Consider the following 20946-nt stretch of genomic DNA (forward strand, 5'->3'; position numbering starts at 1 on the left):
TCCTCCGGGAACCTGGGCCATGAGGAGAGGAGATGTGGTGTGGAATTCAGGAGCCAGGCACCAACCACCTCAGGGAAGATCCTGGGTCCTAACACCTGGTCACTCACCTAGAGGAATGGCCTCGGGAGGGCGACCCGAAACCCGGCTTCCCCTCGGCAGTGGTCACAGCCAGTTAGTTCTCACTTCCGGTAAATCGTCGGCCTCTGTGGAAAAGCGTGGGCGCGTGAGCATGCGTGCTCCTGTCCAATGTCTTTAGGCCCGCCCACAACCACGCACAAGCACGTACGCACGCAGGCATGCACACACGTATGCACGCGTCGAGGGGAAATTTCCCTTTAAGGCTCGGGAGGACCTTAAACACCCACACTCGTGTTTTGACTCAGCACAACTGTGGACCTGTGGACCCGGATGAATGTCTCACTGGCCCAGACATCAGAAAGGGCCATGTGGTAGGTCCCTGGTCCTTTGTGAGCACACATATCGTCCCGCCCACTCTTCTCAGTCCCTGCTTCCTATCAGAGCTTTCCACACAGCCCTTCCAGGCCTCCTCCACTCCACTGGGGAATTTGGGCTCAGGACGTCATCTCAGAGACTAACCTGGGTTTCAGTAACTACTCACTCACCCAGAGGGACGCAGCTCTCCACAATCCTCAGACTCCCTTTTAGCTCTTGGTCCTCCGGGTGGGCGAGGGAGGGGCCGGCATCCCAGGTCGGCCTCACTATGGGGAAGTGTTCTACCTCTATAGAAAACCATGTCAGCATATGTGAGCCAGGCTGGCGCTGGTCCGTCTTGAGACCGACCCTGCAATGAAGCATACTTGACTTGGAGCTTTCGGTTGTGCATGCACAAACTGGAAACTCACCTAGGAAGGGCTGAAAGTGCCCGGAACACCTCTGCTCCCTGTTTGCAATGCTCCCACATGTGGAAGTAAGGACCTGTGAGGAATGGCGGGAATGCTCAAAGGGTACTGAACGAGCCATGTGGAAGGCCCCGAGTCTCTGCAGGGGCATACAAGCGGTCCTGCTCATGCGTCGGGGTCCCTAGCACCTTCAGGAAGCTTTCCCAGGCAGCCCTTCTGGGCCTTGTCCACTCCAGGGTGGAAGTGAGGCCCATGATCACCTCGCGGGCCCTGAAGCCTAGTCACCCGCCCTTAGATGGGAGATGTCCCCCTATAGGCCTTGTGGTGTCACCATTTTCACAGGCTTTCATCCATGTCTGTCAGTCCAGCCATTCCCTGGGATGAGTGCCTTTTAGAGGCCCTAAGACCCCAGGCCTTAATGTCCTAATTCTTCAGCTCCTTCCCTCACTCCGCCAGTGTCCCCTAGGCTCCACTTTTATGGGAGCTTTCTAACTACTGTCAACATACAAACAAACGGAAGGAGATTCCTCAAACTGTCCCTGCCACCGCTACTGCTGCCAACAAGATTGGTCGGATCCATGAGGCGGCTGTTTTCAATTCCAGCCTTTTGCTCCCCACCACGGCTTGTGGTATGGTGGTTCGGTACAGGGCGGATCACGCCTCTGGGTCTCTCTTTTTATTAAACTTAAAATCCCTGCGGCTCAAATTTCGTGGCTTTTCCATACACTATATGTCCCGCTGCCATTTTGACTGAGGTCAGGTGAACTTACCATCATCTTAACTGAGGTCAGATGACTTCACCGACATCTTAACTGAGAGCCAGGTAGATGACCAAGTCCTGTCATCTTTACTGAAGTGTTCCCTGTCTGCTCCCCCAGTGCTGACTCTGTTGCTTGTGTGTTTTGTGCAGTGGCACGCCTTAGGTTGGCCGCACCAAGAACATCCACTTTGCCCAATTCCTGTTCCCTCTGTGTGTATGTTCGTACATGTAACTTAGGTGCACCTATGTTTACCGTTAAATGTTATAATTGTCTGTTCATTGCATCTCATTTCAGACTACAGAAACAATAAGTCTTATGTTTTATGCTGGCATGTACTTTTAAGTTTCTTACAAAAACACTTTATATTTGATCCAAACCTCATTTAAAATGTAGTAAGATGTTCTCTACTATTGTCAGTTCTGCCCTTAACCTTCTATTGCAAGCAGTTTTTTTTCTTTCTGTCTTTTTACAAATGTAAATCTTGCCTGGTAAATTAAGAGCCGGTACAGTCAAGCTCAGGCCCGGCTCTCCAGGCAGATTCTATACTGTAGTTCCACCTGATAAACGGCCCACAACTGCTCCGAGATCTGGGAGACATGGCATTTAAATATTTAATTATTAATAAACTTTTCCTCACAAAAAGAGACAGGTTGGCTCCTAGCAGCAGCACTCTACTTCCTTCAAAGAAGACAGAAAGCAAATGGGCACAGAACAACGTCCATCCACACTTTGCTTCGACTGCCAAGCGCTGACCACCGAGAAAAACTGCCTTTCATCTGAACTGAGGATCTCCAGACACGAAAAGAATCTCTGGAATCGACAGCCTAGCTGCTCAGGTCAAGGTAGGCTTGTCTGCCTACAGATTTCGTAGCCCGCAGGATCTTCTGGAGCCTGGCAGGCCCTGCTCTAAACATCAAAAGACAAACGCGACCTTCAGTGACCACGGAGAACCCTGAGGTCTAGGTGCCAAACAAGTAAGTCCTCTGTCGTTTTTTAATCAGTAATTCAAGTAAAATTTCATCCTTCTCAAAGGTCTCTGATGCAGTTTGACAGCTGAGAGGTTTTGTCAGTTTAAAAGGACAACCTCACCAAACAAATTTCAGGTAAATACAAATACAAGACCTGCAGGTTATAAAGGTGTGAGCTTTTATAAACACAAGTTTGAACACAAGTTATCAAATTTCTCTCACACGCTGTCTTCCGTAGTCTTAACACTTTTCATTGTGCAATAATATCTGTCACAGCCATTCTGACATAAATATGCTACTGTTTATACAATGTATATGTCTGAAACTTCTTTTTTCACAAACCCTAAGAATTCTTGTGAGTTCCAGGAAAAAACAGTCAGAAACGCCCCCTTCAATTCCCTGGTCCTAATTTTTTCCCCTAAACTTAACTTTGTTCTCTGTTCTGCCATTACCTTAAACAGGTGTAAGAGGTCTGTGTTTGTGTGGTGTGTGTGTGTGTGTGTGTGTGTGTATTGTTTGGTGTCTGTGTGAGAGTGTGTCTGAGTGTGTTTGTGTGGTGTGTGTGTATTGTTTGGTGTCTGTGTGAGAGTGTGTCTGTGTATAAGTGTGTTTGTGTGGTGTGTGTGTGGTGTGTGTGTGTGAGTGTGTGTGGTGTGTTGATTTAAATGAGATAGCCTCCACCGCCTGGGGATATTGAATACTTCTTTTCTCCTAGATGGCTGCTGTTTGGGTTTGTTTTGGGGTGTGGCACTGCTGCAGGAAATATGTCACTGTGCATGGCTTTGAGGTTTCCAAAGCTTCCTGCCATTTGAAGTGGGTTCTCTCTCCTTTCTGCTTGAGATTCACCGTGTAATTTTTTTTTGTGAGGACGGGGTGGGGGGAATGATGCTGCCACCTGATTTCCTGGAGGTTCCCGGTCCTCCATATTTGTTGCAAAGTGACCTAGAACACTTATTTCCAGCTGGAGAGACAAAGTGCCTGCCTTTCAAATTCTGTCAGGTGAAAAGGTGTCCTTCTCAGACCTGGCCCCTGCCTGATCTTATTATAGTAGAAGGTAGAACGGAGCCTGTCAGCTCTTGTCTTGCCTTGTCCCGGCCCCTTGTCAAAGCCCAGCACCAAGGCCCCTGCACCCTGGAATGGCAGGCAACATCGTCTTCTGTCGTTGTGTGCATGCTTACTCTGTTTCATGCGTGCAGCTGCAGGGGATGGTGGGGGAACTAGGTGACAGAGATGTAAGTGAACAGTCAGGCAGCCTCCTTCCTGATTTCTACCGAGAACTGGCCTCTTACTAGGGGAGAACGTTTTTCCTATGACACTGTGGTTGCCATGACAATGGGGACAAGCCATTCTTTCCTGGTTACAGATATATTAGCGAAAGATACTCACAGAGCGGAGACGTGGGATCACTAGACAGACACACGAGGCACACAGGTAGGTGCCTGCAGCCATCCTGAGTGAATGTGAGCTGGGCCCGTGAGTGTGCCGTGGGTACGTGCTGGCTCTTTCGTGGGACAGGAAAGGTTCTGGCTATTACTGTTTGACGCGAAGCCCCAAGGACTGGTGCTCAGCCAGCCCTGTCTCTTTGTCCTCGGGTGACACCTCACCGCGTTGGTGCCAGCTTTATCCTTTCAGGCTCTGAAAGGATAGCTCGCCAACCTACATAAATGGCTGCCTCGTCGCTGTTTGGCAATGATTGTCACACGTGCTCTTGACAGAATGGCCGTGTTGGTGCGATGGCACCTTACCCGAGAGAGTTGTAGCTTGTGTTGTCTGAGAGAGAGAAGCTGGAAGGCATTTAAGGAGGAGGTAAACATGGATGAGGACTGGCAGTTCCCTTGGAGGATAGAAGCCGAGGTCTCCAGATCTCTTGGCCTGGAGACCTGACACAAGAAGGGAAGAAATGCCTCCAAAAGACAGCCGCCTCTAAAGTGGCCACTAATCGCAGCTAGGCAGACTGAGGCAAAAAAAAAAAAAAAAAAAAAAGAAGTCAGTGCGGTATGAGAGCACCTGAAGAAGGGGCAGCGTCTGTTTCCTCGATGGGTGTTAGTTTGTGCCCGGGTCAGAGTCTTTGCTCTGCTCACAGATGGGTTAAGCATCAGCTGGGCTGTGTTACAGGGTGTGCAGCTGGGGTTTCCCTCTGACCCAGCAGCCCATCATCGGCATCTCTCCCTGTATCTCAGCCCCTGCGTGTGAACAATACGCTCTGTGCCCTTCTCGCACCCTCTCGTCAGACTGGGCCCCGTCTGTTTGTCTCACCACAGGGAGGGGAGCCATCTGGAAGTTCCCATCTGGACAAAACGTGAATGGATGTCGCACACGGAGACCGTGTGCGAGTTCTTGACAGAAGGCCTCGGGCACGGGGCCAAAGCATGTGTTGAGACAGGGATTTCAGGGTTCCATCTTGCACCCTTCTCCGTGCACCTCTGGGGAAGACTTTGCTGCTTTCATCGGAAAGGTAACTGTCGAAGGTAGTGCACTAGAGGTGATGCCTGAATCGATGGAGCCGGATGGCAAAACTGACAATATTTAAGCAGGTTGTAGAAAGACGGAGGGCTTTTCTAAGGCACGGCGCAGTAGGCCTGCACAGATGGAATACACACGCCGGGAAGAGCGTGGCCTGATAATGGGTGCAGACGCTTTTCTCTGTGACTGAGATACAGATGCTGCCTGGATGTCCTGGCATGTGGGCTTGAACACAAACTTGATATTCCCGGGTATGTTTTCTAACTCAGGAAGTGTGTGAGGCTGAGAACATCACGCCTGAGGGAAGCAGAAGCTCCTGCAGGCACCCCTGCCTGGGGTGGAAAGCTTGCATTCTATAACTATAACGCGGGCCTCCGTGATTGCTAAGGGCACCGAGTGAGCGGTGAGCTCTCTCGTGCCCGAGGTGTGGTACCCGCATATGGATGGGGGCATGGTTGCTTGGGCTAGATGGTGCTCAGTCAGCCTTGCTGGTGAGCATGTGCTCGGAAGGTCCAGCAGAGGGCAGCCGGAAGTAACTGAGGTGCCTATGTTTTCCTCTGTGTCCTCAGCAGATAGATACCTGTGGCCGAGGACTCCACGGAGGCTGGATCAGAGCAGGCCAACCCTGTGAGGTCACACAGATTTCTCGGAGGAAGAACCACTGCGGGTGATCCCTAAATTGGGCCCCAGATTGCACAGTCCACATTTACTATTGCATCACCCAGCAGGTGTGGCCTGGGCCAGACCTAGACTCCTGCATGTTGAGAGCCACTTTATGCACTGTGAGATCAGATTGGAAGTCGGTAAGACTTGAACGGGAATACGGCAGAGGGGACACTGTACATTTGAGCAGTGAATAGGGATCTGGTGCTAGAATTACCGACGGGTGTTTATGGATACAGAGGGTGGGAAGGGGAGGGCTGAGGGACTGAAGCGAATATCATTTGCCTCCCATATTTCTGTCCGGTCGGGAATTCCCATGGGTAAGGCAAGGCCTGGAGTCCCTAAGGGAGAGGTCGGGGTGCCCGCACTCACCGAAGGGGTCGTGGGCTAACAGGAGTCCCCAAAATGACCAGGGTCCTCAGGGAACTGCCTCAGGACCCCCTGGTCCACAGTGCTCTGCAGCGCTGTGCCTGGTGCTGGCCCGGTAATGACAGAAGCCGCCTGCGTCTTGGCAGGAACAGTGAGCGACTGTGGCTTGTGAGCCCTCCGTGGTTCTTCCGTGTGTGGTCATCGGCACCCTCAGTGGGCCTCTCCTGAGGATCAGACGGATGTGGGCTTTGTTTCCAGAGTGCATGCACGACACGCATGGCATGCTCACTGCTGATAGGAAAGCGCGGACCCAAGGTAAGAGCAGTCAGGAAAGGAGTAGACCCCTGACACACACCCACTCACAGTGAGCAGAAAGGGACGAGACTCCACTGAGAAGCACGGGGGAGGCCCTGTGTGGAGAGGCAGAGAATGGAGGGACATGGACGGGAGAGCTACGCTACAGATGAGATTGGACACCACTTAAGATTCAAAGCATGCCTTCTGGACTTAGGGATGGGCAAGTGACCATCCAGGGCATCAAACAGCCGCTTTGATTTCCTGTCTGTCTAAGACGACCCTGTGGATTAACATTATGGCACAGAGGTTGTGGGCAAGAGAGTTCTGTGGCCTGGGATCTGATGGTAGAACAGTGCCCATCGCCAGCAGATATGGGTGTGCAGGGCCCATGGACTTGAGGCAGCAGCAGGAGAGTGGGCAATACCAATGGCGACACTTACCCTGTTGCTCTCATCTGACACTACTGAGTCTGCCAATTAGAAAGCATTTCTCCACGGTGAAGTGCTTTCCTTGGGGGGGCTCTCCTTTGTGCCACGCGTGCACTTGATCCCATAGCGAGGTCGGTCCAGCACGGAGTTGGGAGCAAGAGGTCAGAACCAAACTATGAGGGGGAGGGGGAAGGGGAGGGAGGCCAGAAGCTATGACAGTGACAGCAACCATCCTTACCTGCCATGTTATGCAAATCGCCATGAAGATTTCCGCACACACACGCACACACGCACACACACGCACACACACGCGCACACACACACACACACACACACACACACACACCCCGTTCCTCAACCTGGTATCATACTGGTGCAGAAGGCAAGGTGCACTATGTGTGCACAGGCTTCCTGGGGTGGGGCACAGGTTGGGTTAGCTCCCTAGGAAAGAAAGCAATGAGGCTCCCCCCACCCGGACGGAATCCCGGGGAGCCCCCAAGGCATTGGATGGGCAGGAAAATACACAAGCCAAGTAAAGACACTCACCTCTCCGGGAGGAAGTTCACCACCCTAGCCTCAGGGTGGGTGACCGTGTGTCACACATCTGCTCTGGATCCTTCCATATCTTCTCAGGCACACACCCTCATCCCTGTGGAACGACAGACTTTGGGCACCCCCTTGCTTTCTCTCTCCTCACCTCACTGAGCTGTTGCTTCAGTATCCACTAAAGGCTAATTCCGTCCTAACGCAGCTCTGCTTCCCTCTCCCACACTTACAGGGCAGGCCCACATCACCCTGAGAGAGGCCCTCAGGTTGAGCTTGTCTACCAGATTCTGGAGGGAGGACAGCACCGCAGGCAGGGGAGCCAGGCCAGACAGAGACGACCAGCAGGGAGCAGTGCCTACCACAACGCAGGGGGTCACCCTGCCCTGATCAGAACAGCCCCAGGGTTCCATCGCCATGGACTCTGCAGAGTATGTGCTCTGTGGCTGGAAGGGCCAGCTGTGGCCTGCAAGGGTGTTGACCAGACCCAGGACCTCGGCCCATAGTAAGAGGAGAGGGGCCTCTTTCCTGGAGGTCCAAATTCTCTCTGTTGGTGAGAAGACCAGAGTGAGGAGCACAGAGGCGAGGCCCCTAACCAAGTCTGAAATCGTAACCATCGCCTCCTTGGCCGGAAAGGAGTCACAGGGCAGTGGCCCGCCAGGGCAGACCAGGGCATACAGAAGAGCCCTCAGGGTGGCCCTGGATGTTCTGGGCGAGGGAACCCGCTTGTATCAAGGAGAAAGGGCAGGTGGCCGAAGAACCAGCACAGTGGCTCCCAAGGTTCCGAAAGAGGAGACCAGCTCCAGCCCACGCCAGCGCCAGCACCCCCAAGGGCGCAACCAGAGAGGCCAAGGGCTCTCCCACAGGAGTCCTGGGAAGCGAGGCCGCCCAGGACCTGTGTTGATGGGCTCAGGGAATGATCCTGCAGTGCAAGGGGGGGAAGCCCAGGCCCATGCCACTGTAGAGTCCCCTTACTCTGAAATGCAAGGGAACATGTTAAGGGGCACCAGAGCTCGGCCAAGTTCCTGCAAGACGCCAACAGGAAATGCTGGTGATAATCCTGGCAAGAGAAAGTTGAGCACCCGGGCCTCTAGGGAGGGTGCCCGTGCTAACAATGAGCATAGACCTGCCTCTGGGCCACCGAGGAGGCACGCCTCTACCTCGCCCAAAGCTCTCAAGCAGCAAGTAGGGTGTGGTGGCCTAGAGATCCAGGCCATTGGAGCCCAAAGGAAGACCACCCTCCCAGAGAACAAGGAGGATCCCGGTCCGCCGACCCCGAGGCCAGACTCAGAGGGGGCATCGGCAGCCTGCACGCCTCCAGTCCCGAGCCTGCGAAGATCAGTCCGCACTGCTGGCAGGAAAAGGAAGATCCATGTGCTGTGTGCACATTGTGGGCTCTCGGGACTGGAAACTCGAGTGCGCTCGAAGGTGACTAAGGCCAGGGTCAAGAGGAGAGCCCCTGGAGTTCAGGAAGACTGCCAAGCCACCAGTGTGGCTTCTGCCCAGGAGACGAATACCATCGAACGAGGGATGCTGGTCTGGTTCAAATTCCAGGACCATCCTTTCTGGCCGGCGGTGGTCAAGAGTGTCAGCAAGAACGACAAGACGGCCAGGGTGCTGCTGATCGAGGGCAACATGCAGTTTGAGCGCAGGGGTGTCCGCGTCCCTCTCCGCAAGCTGAAGCTCCTGGACTGTGGGGAGAGATTCTCCCTCCTGCGGAGAGCCAGCAAAGTGTACGGCCAGGGCATCAACTGGTGCCTCTCTGTGATCGACCGCTACAGAGAGGACCTCGCCTGTGGCTCCTTCCGGGGCTCCTTTATGGACTACTACACCGCCCGAGCCAGTTACCCGCTGAGGAGAGCCATTCAAGAGGGCGACCTGCGCATTGATTTCCCCAAGGTGAGCTATGCCGACTTGGAAGACTGGGAGGAGGAGACCGCCCCCGGTGGGAAGAGGCCCCGCAAGAAACTCCTGCCTGACCGCATGAGAGCCGCTTGGGACAGAGCCAACCAGAAGCTCGTAGACTTCATCGTGAAGAGAAAGGGGGCCGACCAGCACCTGCTGGACATCGTGAAGGGCAGGAAACCGTCCCGGTGGCTGGACGACCTCTGGAAGTCAAAGAGGGAAGTCTTCTGCATTGAGACCTACCTGGAGGATGAAGACCAGTTGCACCTCGTGGCCAGACATTTGCAAGAAATATCCAAGGAAGCAGACCAGGCCCTGCTCTCGCTGGCAAGAGGAGACCAAGTCCGGCTCACCATGGAGGTTCTTCTTCCAGAGGCAATCATCTGCTCCATCGCTGCCCTGGATGAGCTCAGCTACAAGGAGGCAGAAGAGAAGTACCTGCGTGGCCCACCTGTGCACTATCGTGAAAAAGAGCTCTTTGAGAAGACCATCCTAAAGGCGGCCCGGAAGAGGTCAGCAGCCAGGATTGGGGCTGGCAGGGACCCTCCTGCGCCCACTCCTTAGAAGGGAGCCTCCTCCTTTCTGCCATCACCCCCTGCAGCTCCACCTCCAAAAGAGAACCATCTGGGAGACTGTGGGGCTTGCTATGACCGCTCCTCACTGCATACGTGTTTCTCCACACACAGACCCCACCCCTACCCCCTTACCCCCGAAATAAACGTTCACGAACGTGCTTGACGTTGCAGATTGTCTACATGGATTCGGCAATTCCTGTTAGCCTCAGGCCGGGCCTAGCCCTCTGTGGCCTGTGCCCAAGTGTGGAGAAGTCCCTTGGGGTCTCCTCTCTGGACCGTCACCAGCTATGGGTGGGGTATTAGCTAGCTATGCGCAGACTTGCCCTCTCTGCACGGACCCCACGCACCCAGACAGCACACCAGGTTCCTGATGACACTGTGTCTCTCTATGTATCTCTGACTCTTCCCCTTACTCCCTGTCCTCTCTAGGGTGCCTTGGATGAGGCAGGTCCCATTGCTTTCTCCATTACCTCCCTCTTGGCTCACTCACGTTGAAGGAGAGGAACGCATGTGTGCTTTGAGGCTGTGCTTTGAAGCCAAAGAAGGGGTTGGAAATGTTGTGACCCTAGGGATAGCCTGATTTCAAAGGACTCCCCCTCTCTTTGTGTGTGTGTGTGTCTCTGCGTGTGTGTCTCTGCGTGTGTCTCTCTCTGTCTCTCCCTCTCTATTTATCTCTCTGTGTGTGAGCACGCTTGCACGCGTGCATGTTTGTGAGTGTGTGTGTGTGTGCCCCCTTTGTTTTGATATGTGTGTGAGAGAGTGTGCAGATCTTTTGGTATGTGGTACGTATGTTTATGTGATCATAGGTGTAAGTGGAGACTTCACGTTCATTTCCTGGCCACCCAGACCCAAATAGTCACAACAAAAACTTCATTAATTACAACACAGTTTTGCCGATGGTCCAGGCATATTCCTAGCTATGTCTTACATCCTAAATTAACCCATTTCTACTCATCTGTGTATCACCACGAGGCTGTTGCTTACCGGTAAGTTTCCGGTGTCTGTCTTTTTTGGCAGGTGCATGGCATCTGCCTGACTCTGCCATCTTTCTCCCTGCATTCATTTTAAATTTCCCACCTAACTTTGTACTGCCCTGCCATTGACCAAAGAAGCTTCTTTATTAATAAACCAACGGTAGTAAAACCTATTCATAGCATACAGAGGGGAATCCCACATCACATGTGTGTAGAACTCATGTGCGTGAATGCATGTGCACGCATGCGTGCATGTGTTCACAACTGCATGTGCATATGCTGGCAGATATGATTTTGCATGTAGAAGCCATACATACTCCAGGCACCCACCTAACTTATTTTGACACAGGGTAACGCTGTGACCGTGGGGCTCATTGATTGGTCCAGAGCGTTATGCCATTGAGTGCCAGGATTCTACCCTGTCTCTCTTCTTCAGTGCTGGTGTTACAGACACTCACCATTGGCCTTAGATGTGGTATGTGTATGTATCTGTGTGTGCGTATGTATGTTACTATGTATGTATGTGCAAATATGTTCATTCAGGTTCCCATGGAGGGTGTCAGACCTCCCAGAGGTGGAATTTTCAGTCACCTGACAGGGTTCCTGGGATTTGAACTCGGGTCTTCTAGAAGAGCAACAAGTGCTCTTAAACACCGACCCACCTCTACAGCCTCTATGCTATCTGTATGACCAACACTAGGCCAGATCCTTCCTTAGGTCTTAAGATAGCACAGGCAGCCTGTCTCCAGAACTCATCTTCTTGGAAGACATGACATGTAACCTGAACTGAGTTTCGATGTAATTGTGCTTCCTCGTGTACCGGGGAATGTACTACTCCAGGAGACTTCCCCCCCTGATTATACTGTGTGTAAATATACTGGTAGCAAACCTGCCTACCACCAGACTCCCCGAAGATTGATCCTGGTTGACATAACAATCTGAACCAAATTTTCATTCTCACCTCTGCGTGGATTATTTTACTGCCTACCATGACATCTGCAGAGACTCTCCCCTCCCTCTCTCCCTCCCTCCCTCCCTCCCTCCCTCCCTCCCTCTCTTTCTCCCTGCCTCTCTCTCCCCCTCCCTCCCTCCCTCTCTTTCCCTCCCTGCTTCTCTCCCTCCCCTTCCCTCCCTCCCTCCCTCCCTCCCTCACTCTCTTTCCCTCCCTGCCTCTCTCTCCCCCTCCCTCCCTCCCCCCCCTCTCTCTTTCTCTGTGTGTGTGTGTTTCTTCTATACCAACAGGTCACAACATATCCAAAGCTAAGTGAAATCTCAGGCAATAGGTGTGAGTTGGTGAATTTTACAGCTCACAAGCAATAGAGAAGCAATTACTCAGTGCCCGGGGTCTGGGGTGTTTGGGCACACAGGTGAAAGTCAGCCCTGTGCAATGACACCACATCTGTCACACTGCACTGTGTGAACCCTAAGAAGAGGGGTACAGCACATGTCCTTGCAGGGAATACAGACCAGACCAGAGCTGTGCTCTTTGCTCCTCCACAGAAGTAGGACTGCAGGGAAATGATGCAGGAGTGGAGATGTTTGGACACAGGCCGAATGTCTGTGTCAAAGGGCAACTAATACCTGTCATTAACCTCACTTTTGTGCCAGTTGGACATGCTCATCAACAGTGGTATGGCCCTGTTAGTGCAGAAATCTAAGTGATGCTTCCCAGAAAAAATGCAAATGCCCAGGTCAGCAGTAAGAAATCAACTTTGCCCTTTCATGTGCAGATGATGCCCACTGCCACATTCACTCTACAAGTGCCCTGAGATGTTGCATTGGACCATGGATTCAGTACATCTTTAGGGTACAGACTTTTAAAACCATCTCCATAGGCACCAGTTTCTTTTTTTTCATTTTTATTGCAGTTTAACTTTGCTTCTATGGGACATTTGTCTGCATGTATATTTTTAGACTCTCTTCATACCTGTAAAGTCACAAGAGAGTGTCATATCCCTCTCTAACTGGAGTATTATATTGGTAGTAATCTGCCATGTAATATTCAGAATCTAACCTGGAATAGGTTCAATTGGAATAGGAGCTAGTACTCTTAACCACTGAGGTGTAGAAAAAGCATAGGAGCCAGAGACAGTGGATGATTAGAAGGAAAACAGTGTTTTCTAAAGAGGTCAGTTGCTCACATAAACTCACACAAATTGTGACAGCATGCAGCAGACCCATGCAAGCTCAAGTCAAACAAAATCACAGCATGGATTGGGCCAGTGTGATCCCTCAGCGAGGAGCTATTGGTAAGTAATAGCTGTTGAGAGAAGGGGAGGTAGCTCTCTTTGTGAATATGACATGTGGTAGCTCTGCCATGCTCCAGTAACTTACCACATACTTAATAGTATCTCGGCAGTACTCATGGCAGTGAATGGATTTCAACCATTATACAAAGTTGGGTGGGTTTGGAAGTGAGTGTAGAGTGGAGTACTGATGGAGAAGGAGACAAAAATAGCCAAAATACAATGTATGACATCCTTGAATAATTTATAGTATTTCTTAGAAAAGAAAACAAGGGACTAAAGTCATGTCTCAGAGGTTAAGAGTACTTGCTGATCATTTATAGGACCCAGGTTCACTTCTCAGCACCCACAGCACGTGACTCACAGTAACTTGTAACTCCAGTTCCAGAAGATCAATGCCCTCTTTTGACCTCCATGGACTCTTAGTGTAAGTGAGGTTCATACAGAGAAGCAGGCAGGTACGCAAACACATAAATAAGAATACATTTAGAGAATGTATCCTTAGAAACTTTTGTTGGCATTCTAATAATGCCATTATTGAAATCAGTATATAGGTTAAAGCTACACCATTTTCCTGCTAAGTCACCATACTGCAGAGATCCCTATACATTCATGTTTGTTGTAAAATTATTAACAATAGACAAAATAGAGAATTAGCCTACATGATAATAAACTGATGAATATAGAAAATGTGGTATATTCACACAACTGAGTTTTATTGAACTATAAAGAAAAATAAAAGTATGAGACTTGAAGTGAAGCTAGATGAAACAATAGGTCATCATGTTAAGTAAAACAAGAACAAAACAAGTGCGGTGGTGGTGCACTCTTAATCCCAGCACTCAGGAGGCACAGGCAGGAGGATCTCTGGGAGTTCGAGGCCAGTCTGGTCTACAAGAGCTAGTTCCAGGACAGGCTCCAAAACCACAGAGAAACCCTGTCTCGAAAAACAATCCAAACAAAATAAACAAAAAAAAAAAACCAAGCACAATCGACAAATATCATATATATGGAGTCTAGATTGCATATATGTCATCTATACAACATGAGTATACAAGGGCATGCATACATATCTGTGTGAGAGAGAGCGAGAGAAAGACAGAGACAGACAGAGAGAAGTGAAAGAGAAAGGTGAGACCATTTAGAGGGAAGAAGGAAAGCAGAAAGGAGGGATGTATGATAAGCTATGTTAATTAGGACCTGGATTTAGATCCCTGAAATCCATGTAACTGGCGCTACTGCACAAGACTATAATCACAGAACCCCAGACATGGAACCAGATCTCTAGAACTAACCAGCCTAACCAAATCAGTGAGCTCCAGGTTCAGTGAGGAACCTTGTCTCAAAAAATATGGTTATGAGGTTGGATAGATGGCTAAGTGGTTAAAAGAACATGATGCTTTTCTGGAGGATCCATATTCAATTTCCAATACTGGGTGGCTCCCAAACAGCTGTAACTCCAGTCCCAAACCTCCACAGATGTGCATGTGGTGCACATACATAAACACAGACAAAACACTCTCACACATAAAATAAGCCTTTTAAAGTTAAAAAAATCTTTTAAAAATTAAAAACAATACTGTGGAGCACAAATGAGGAGGCCATCTGATTGAGCCTTCAGTTTTGACGTGCATGTATATCTGCATTCACAAACATGGCATCCATGTAAATCCCACAACCATAAAAATTATAAAAATTAAAGATGGCTGTAGCATACCACAATGGGAGTTGGGCGATGGCAGCTCTCACCTTTAATCCCAGCACTCAGGAGGCAGAGGCAGGTGGATCTCTGTGAGTGCAAGGCCAGCCTGGCCTACAAGAGCTAGTTCCAGGACAGGCTCCAAAGTATCACAGAGAAACCTAGTCTCGGAAAAAAAAAAAAAACCATAATGAGTCATGCATGCAGCAACAGATTGGCCAAAATGCAAAGCTGACAATATAAACATCTTTGGAGGACACATGAGCACTTCTGTGATCAGAGTGTAAACTGTCACATTAACTTTGGAAATCTGTCTGAAATTTCTTAATATATAGTAAAGTATAGGCCTAACAACATGCCCTAGCCATTCTAGTCCTGATTGTTTACATAGAAGAAAGGGGAAAAAACCGACAAAGATATCCAAGCAAGGATACTGTACTGAATTTCAGCATTTCAATAACAATAGTAAACAGTGGAAGAAAAACTTGAAAACAGGGATGTTCCCGGACTGGCATTAGGCTTTCTAGTCTGGGGGCTATCATCATTAATTCACATACTCTGTTGAGTCTCAGTTGTACAACTGATTTTGTGTGTGTGTGTTTGTTTTTGAAAGTCAGTTGTCTCTTGTTCTTTCCAACACCATTATTTAATTCCTTAAATAAATAAAAATATCAACAATCGTTATGTATTTGCAGCACAAATTTGCATGCTTTTTTTACATTCTTCTTTACTAACACACAAACATGTCATTCCTCCTCACACATGCAATAACAAACTCCTATACGTCAGGCTCTTCATTCTCATGTGCTCACATTCGTTCATGAATACACTCAAAGTCCATAAATTCACAGATACATATTCATAACCACATACTGGCAGAGTACTATGTGTTCATTAGCATGCACATTAATATTCCCATACACTGTACAACAAACACAATTTGACTAACACTTGAAAATGTGTACTAAAACTTAAACATGTATATTCATTAATATTGATACATTCAGAGGCATCTCTCACATTTGCTCACGTGTTAACAGATTCACTAACGCAATACTGCCACACACTAACGTGCAGTCACTTGCTAGTCTGTTGAAATACACAGAAATCTAATAAACTGGACACTCACTCACACACAATCACTAACTGACATACACATATTCATACATGATGTCATATCACACAGACAATATGCCAGGTCAGATACACTAAGCCTCCAGTGTATTGCCAGGCATCCGGGAGCCTCAGGTCCTGCTTGTTGTCCAATGCCCTCCTTTAAAAGCCGAATCTACTCATTCCTGGGGTCTCCCTGGGTGTCCTGGGGAAACCAGGAAAGTACTCTCCCTCCTCCCATACAACACCTAGTCACCTAACTCCCACTTACCCAGGGAGCCACATAGGCCCGCATGGGCTCTGCTTTGAACATATATTAATGTTGCTTCCTCTGCCTCACCCCATCCCCCACTTCAGAAGAGGCCAGAAACAGCTGGAACTTATATTAAGTTTATTGAACAGAGACATTTACTAAATATCTTGAAGAGAAAGGGATGAGAACACAAATGCTCCACAGCACTAGAAGCAACACAAGTTCTGGACCACCCCCATGGAGCTCCTCCAAAGGGCCAAACACTCTGGGATCCCTCTGTTATTTTCTCTCTTCCCAAGGGCCCAAGAACTACCTTTTGCAATCCCCTCAGCCTTTGGTGAACCCTTACAAGGAATTGCCCACTGTAGGGTGGCCCTGTCATATTCTGGTACAAGATAGTCACAGGACACTGCAAAGCACAGCAAGGAATATTCCATCAAGCCTGGGAAACATAGTCACAAGTAACTACAGGAGTAGAACATTACAGCACAGTCCCCAGGTCCCACCCATCTCCAGTTCAGGTCTTCCTGTCTGCTCCAGATTGAAGTCAGTCATAAGAGATCAACCAGTCCCTTGTCGACATCCTTGCTTCCCGCTGGCATCCAGGACTGGGCCTGGGGGTTCTGGGGAGCACTTGATCATGTAAGAACACCCACACATCTGCAGGAGAGCAAGCAGCGGGCAGCTGGCCTAGATGTACACCGGGAAAGCAGATGAGGAGCGTTCACAACACCGGTGGGAGGGGAGCTAGGCAGCCTTGGCTGGCAAAGCAGCTCACAGAAGCTCACAACAGGTGCCAGGAGTAGGGGCCACTGACCAGGTAGTCAGGGCCTCCAGCTGCTCAAGTTAACACACACTTCACTCACAGCTTGGTACAGAAGCAACGGGTGGGGGATGAGCACTCAAGGGGGAAAAGGACTCGGTGGACAGCCGAGTGGGTCACTATGAGGTTAGCAGATAAGTGGGGGGGGGGGAGGGGTTCCAGAGGCGGGAGTAGCCTCCCTCGGGATAGCAATGGGGAGGGGGCATCCGTGTTGGGAGAGCCAGGCAGAAAGAACCCTTGAGGCAGCCTCTTCTGTAACCTCCACCCGTCTGGTGTGGATGGCAGACGGAGGATGGCACCTCGGCAGCAGCGCCAGGCCACCCTCTCAGGTCGGCAGGGTTGGGGGCCAGCCGTGGCAGCTGCCTGCCGAGTTGTATTCACCAGGCTCTCCTTGCTTGCTCTCTGGAATTCTCCAGCAGCCCTGGACAAAAGAGAGCAGAACAAACTACCGCCCCAAGTCCTCCTGCTGCTGCTCTTCCACCTCCTTGTTCACACCAATCTGTCCTGCACACTCACGGGCTCTCAGACCAGCTGAGGGCACAAACCTTATGGTGCTGCGTACGCACCCCCAGCCCGGGGATCTTCTTGGGCACTGCTGTCTTCCCCCCACTCACAGTCCTGCCGGGGTGCCAGGATGGGATCTGCCTCCGGGTTGGCACTGGTGTCCCGGGGCCTTTGGGTCCAGGGACCCTGGTGTTTCACTCACGAAAGGACTCAAGGGTGCTGCCCTCATGAGGCTCCCCTAGAGCAGTGTAGATGATCCTAAAGACGGGCTGGATCCTGCGGCCTCCTCTCCGGAGCACTGTCTCCCGGCCTTGCTGCACTTCTCCCCAGGCATTGGTTCTCTCTGGCCAGGACAGCCTCCACACCCCATGGGGACCGGAAGTTGCTAGGTTTCTTAGAGTCACAGCCTTCCTATCTTCTGCCTCTGCTTTCCTGATGTCCCCATCTGAGTCCTTGTGGCTCCATGCAGCTGCAGTGCTCCTGGCTTCCTCCTATGGTACATCCTAGGAGCCTTGCATCTGCTCATTACTGAGCTGAATGTGGTGTAGTTTTGCTTGTTAGAGTTTTCTCCAGCTGGCATTGGCTTAGGGGACTTAACTTGTGCCTGGTTATGTTGCCATTGTACCTTACTAAGGTCCCCTGCCATTTCTCTGAACTGCTCTTTCCCCTCCTTCAAACATCTTTTTTGTCTCCTTGGCTTACGGGAACAGTGGTTACCCTGTTCCCTGGAGCCTACTTGGTCTTGGGCTTGGGGTGGCTCTTCTCCCAAGCCCAGGCCCCGTTTCCCATCTCCATTGCAGCCCGTCTCTTCTGCTTCACTAAGGTCCGGTTGGATGGGTTCAAGCAGTGTACTCTGATGTGGCCTTCTTCCCCGCAACTATAGCAGAATGTGTCATAATTCCGCTTTCTTGTACCTTGAGATCTATCTCTGGGCACACCTCCCCTTCGGTGCTGGCCTCTGCCCCTCCGGCGACGGGAACCCTGGTAAGATCTTTTCTCAAGACCACTGTCAAAGGCAGGAACAAACAGTGCCCTCTCCCTGCCTATTTCCAGCCCCTGTGGGCAGCTATTCTCTGCCCCCGTAATAGCTTCCCACTCCTCCTCCTCACGAAAAAGCCTCATCAGGGCCAGGAAACCAGGTGGCTTCCGACGCTGTTTCATTAGCTTAAGTTTCTCTCGAAGTTTTCCAGTAAGGATGGCCCCACCTAAGATTCGTTTAAGGCGGGTCTGATTCACATTCCTTCGTGCTATTGCCCTTTTTTCTAGGGCTTTTTGGAGCAGGGTCTCCAAACGGATCACAAAGTTAGAAACTGTCTCTCCTGGCTCCTGATAAGCCTTACAAAATTTCATCTGGGCCATTCTGTGGCTCTCCACGGGCCCAAATACCTGGCGCAGGGCCTCCAGGCACTCCTTCACTGTGACGGCAGCATTGTTAGCACGGAGCACATTGACCACTTGTAGAGCGGGGCCTTGCAAGCATTCCATCAGCCTCCGCCTCTTCTCCACCTCAGGTACCTGCCACATCTGTAACATCTCAGTGGTGTGCTCAAGCCAGGAATCAAAGGCCAATAACCCTGGGAATGTCGCTGTGTTCCCAGAAAAGACTCTTAGTTCTCGGTACAACATTTGTTCTAGCAGAGGCTGCATCACTGCACCGAAGGTCTGAGCCCAGGCCCAGAAATCTGCTGATATCGCTGCTTTGTTAGGTGAACAATTAGAGTATGTCCCAAGGAGCCTGTTTAGGTCTGATACTGAGCGCCTCTCTTCCTCTAAGAAGTGGTTCAGTCTATTGAGAAATTCATCATCTGAATTAGGGGGTTTCACAATCACTTCCCAGGGCCCACCCTTTCCTTCTATTTCCCTGGGTACCAACGCATAGTCAAAATCATGTGCAAGTTCCACCAGAAAGGCCTGGGCGTTCTCCTCCCTCCTAAACATCCTGCCAATGATCCTATATCTTCCCAGATGCCTGAGAGCTTCGTGCAGAGTCTCCTCAAATTCATCCTCACTACAGTCCTCAGGAATCCCCAGGATCAGCATAGACCTCTGGGTGTTCAGATGCTCCCCCCTACACCAGTCCTGCAACAGGTTCAATGGCATGGCTCCAACTTCAAGAGATTCTAATGTAGGGAGTGATTAGGGTGTGATGCACATAAATCTGGGGCAAATTCCAGATCCGTAGCCCTCCCAGGCCTCCAGAGTCTGTAAAAAGGGTGAAAGGAGATTAATGCGCCCCCCCCCCGCGTCCCTTCTATGCCACCCAGCCTCCACCCACCTCCTGCGAAGACACTTCTACAGCCCACCCCGCTGCGTGCTATAGCCCCCTCCTCACCCCAAAGGCTGCAGCGGAGGCCCCACCGGGTTGGGCCCTCCGCTGCAGCCCCCTCCCCAACCCAAAGGCTGCAGCAGTACCACCCTACTGGGCGGAGGGGGCTGCCCAGGCCAGCCGCTTCCTCCTGTGAGCTGGTACCTCTTAGGTCAAGATGCTTCCTCATTCACTGCCGCAGTGAGGTTCCCAGACTGCTCAGAGAGGAGGTGGGGTCGGACACCATTCCTTTCCAGGGTCTCTTGCCAGCTTCTTTGCTCTCTCTGGCCCTCTGGTCCCGCACGTCGTCCAATGCGCTGGCGCGGGCTCGCCTCCGCTCTCTGCAGTGCGGACTTGGGGCGGGGGTGCTGTGGCGCTGAAGCGCGGACCCTCCGCGTCGCCTGGGAGACCGCTGAGCCATTGGCGCATGAGGATCACGCGACAAGTCTGTTGCCTAGGCCTTGGGCAACCTGGGGCCTCAGGTGACGTCACCTGCTGCTGCCCACCCCCAACATACCTCCGCTACTCCAGCACAGAGGACCCCACCTCAATTCTCGGAATCTGGCGTTTGTGAGTCAGTATCCAGTGTCCTCCTGCCTTTGACTGTCCCCAAGCTGTCCCTTATCGTGAATCCAGGTCAGTTCCGCTCTCCCCGAGAATACAAAGTCAGGGCCCCAGAGTGCTCAGGGGTCTCCACAGAAGGGCACCAAAAATCTGTGTTGCCCCCTCCAGCTCTGTTTCCTGATCAAGGCCAGGGAGCAGGGACTCTGAGGGTTTTTGCCCTGGTGAGTCCCTATCTAGACCTAGTCTAGTGACAGAGCTGGGCAAGCAACACCTATTCTAGGTAGAGTCCCTGGAATAGATAGATAGCACATGAGCCCACACACCCCATCCCGCCACTCCCCATGGAGCGTGCACCATCTGGGTGATGCCCATCCCAGTGGAAGGGGCTGCAGGCACTTTCACCACTGTGGGGCCTGCATGCCTTCCTGCCCTTGGTGCCAGTGGCCAGCTCACAGGAGGGTCCAGCACTGGAGGGCCTTTCCTGCTCTGCATGCTGTATATCCAGCTTCTTGAAAAGCTGCTTTTCAGATTTGAAGCCCAAGGCAGTTGTGACCCACAGGATGAGAACTGCTGCTCCACAAGTAATGAGTCTCCTTTCATGACATATGGAATAGCCCCTTGGCATGCCTACTT

General features: G+C 51.1%; 1 protein-coding gene across 1 annotated transcript; it reads right to left on the reverse strand.

Annotated features, from left to right (window-relative positions):
* Positions 1–18042: 18042 nt before the first annotated feature.
* Positions 18043–20029, reverse strand: LOC121440409 (paraneoplastic antigen Ma3 homolog). The gene is made up of 2 exons (XM_041641174.1): positions 19915–20029; positions 18043–19646 (listed from the first exon to the last, which is right to left on the reverse strand). Exon 2 carries the CDS (start codon positions 19542–19544, stop codon positions 18177–18179), a length of 1368 nt encoding a protein of 455 aa, XP_041497108.1. The 5' UTR covers positions 19545–19646; positions 19915–20029; the 3' UTR covers positions 18043–18176.
* Between the last annotated feature and the right edge of the window lie 917 nt (positions 20030–20946).

This window comes from Microtus oregoni, unplaced genomic scaffold, assembly GCF_018167655.1.
Source record: "Microtus oregoni isolate MIOR12 unplaced genomic scaffold, Mior012 000067F_ref0000223, whole genome shotgun sequence".
Taxonomy (NCBI): Eukaryota; Metazoa; Chordata; class Mammalia; order Rodentia; family Cricetidae; genus Microtus; species Microtus oregoni.

What these genes read in the sequence shown, in the direction of transcription:
- LOC121440409 (XM_041641174.1), bottom strand. Translation starts at nt 19,544, where the DNA reads ATGCCATTGAACCTGTTGCAGGACTGGTGTAGGGGGGAGCATCTGAAC.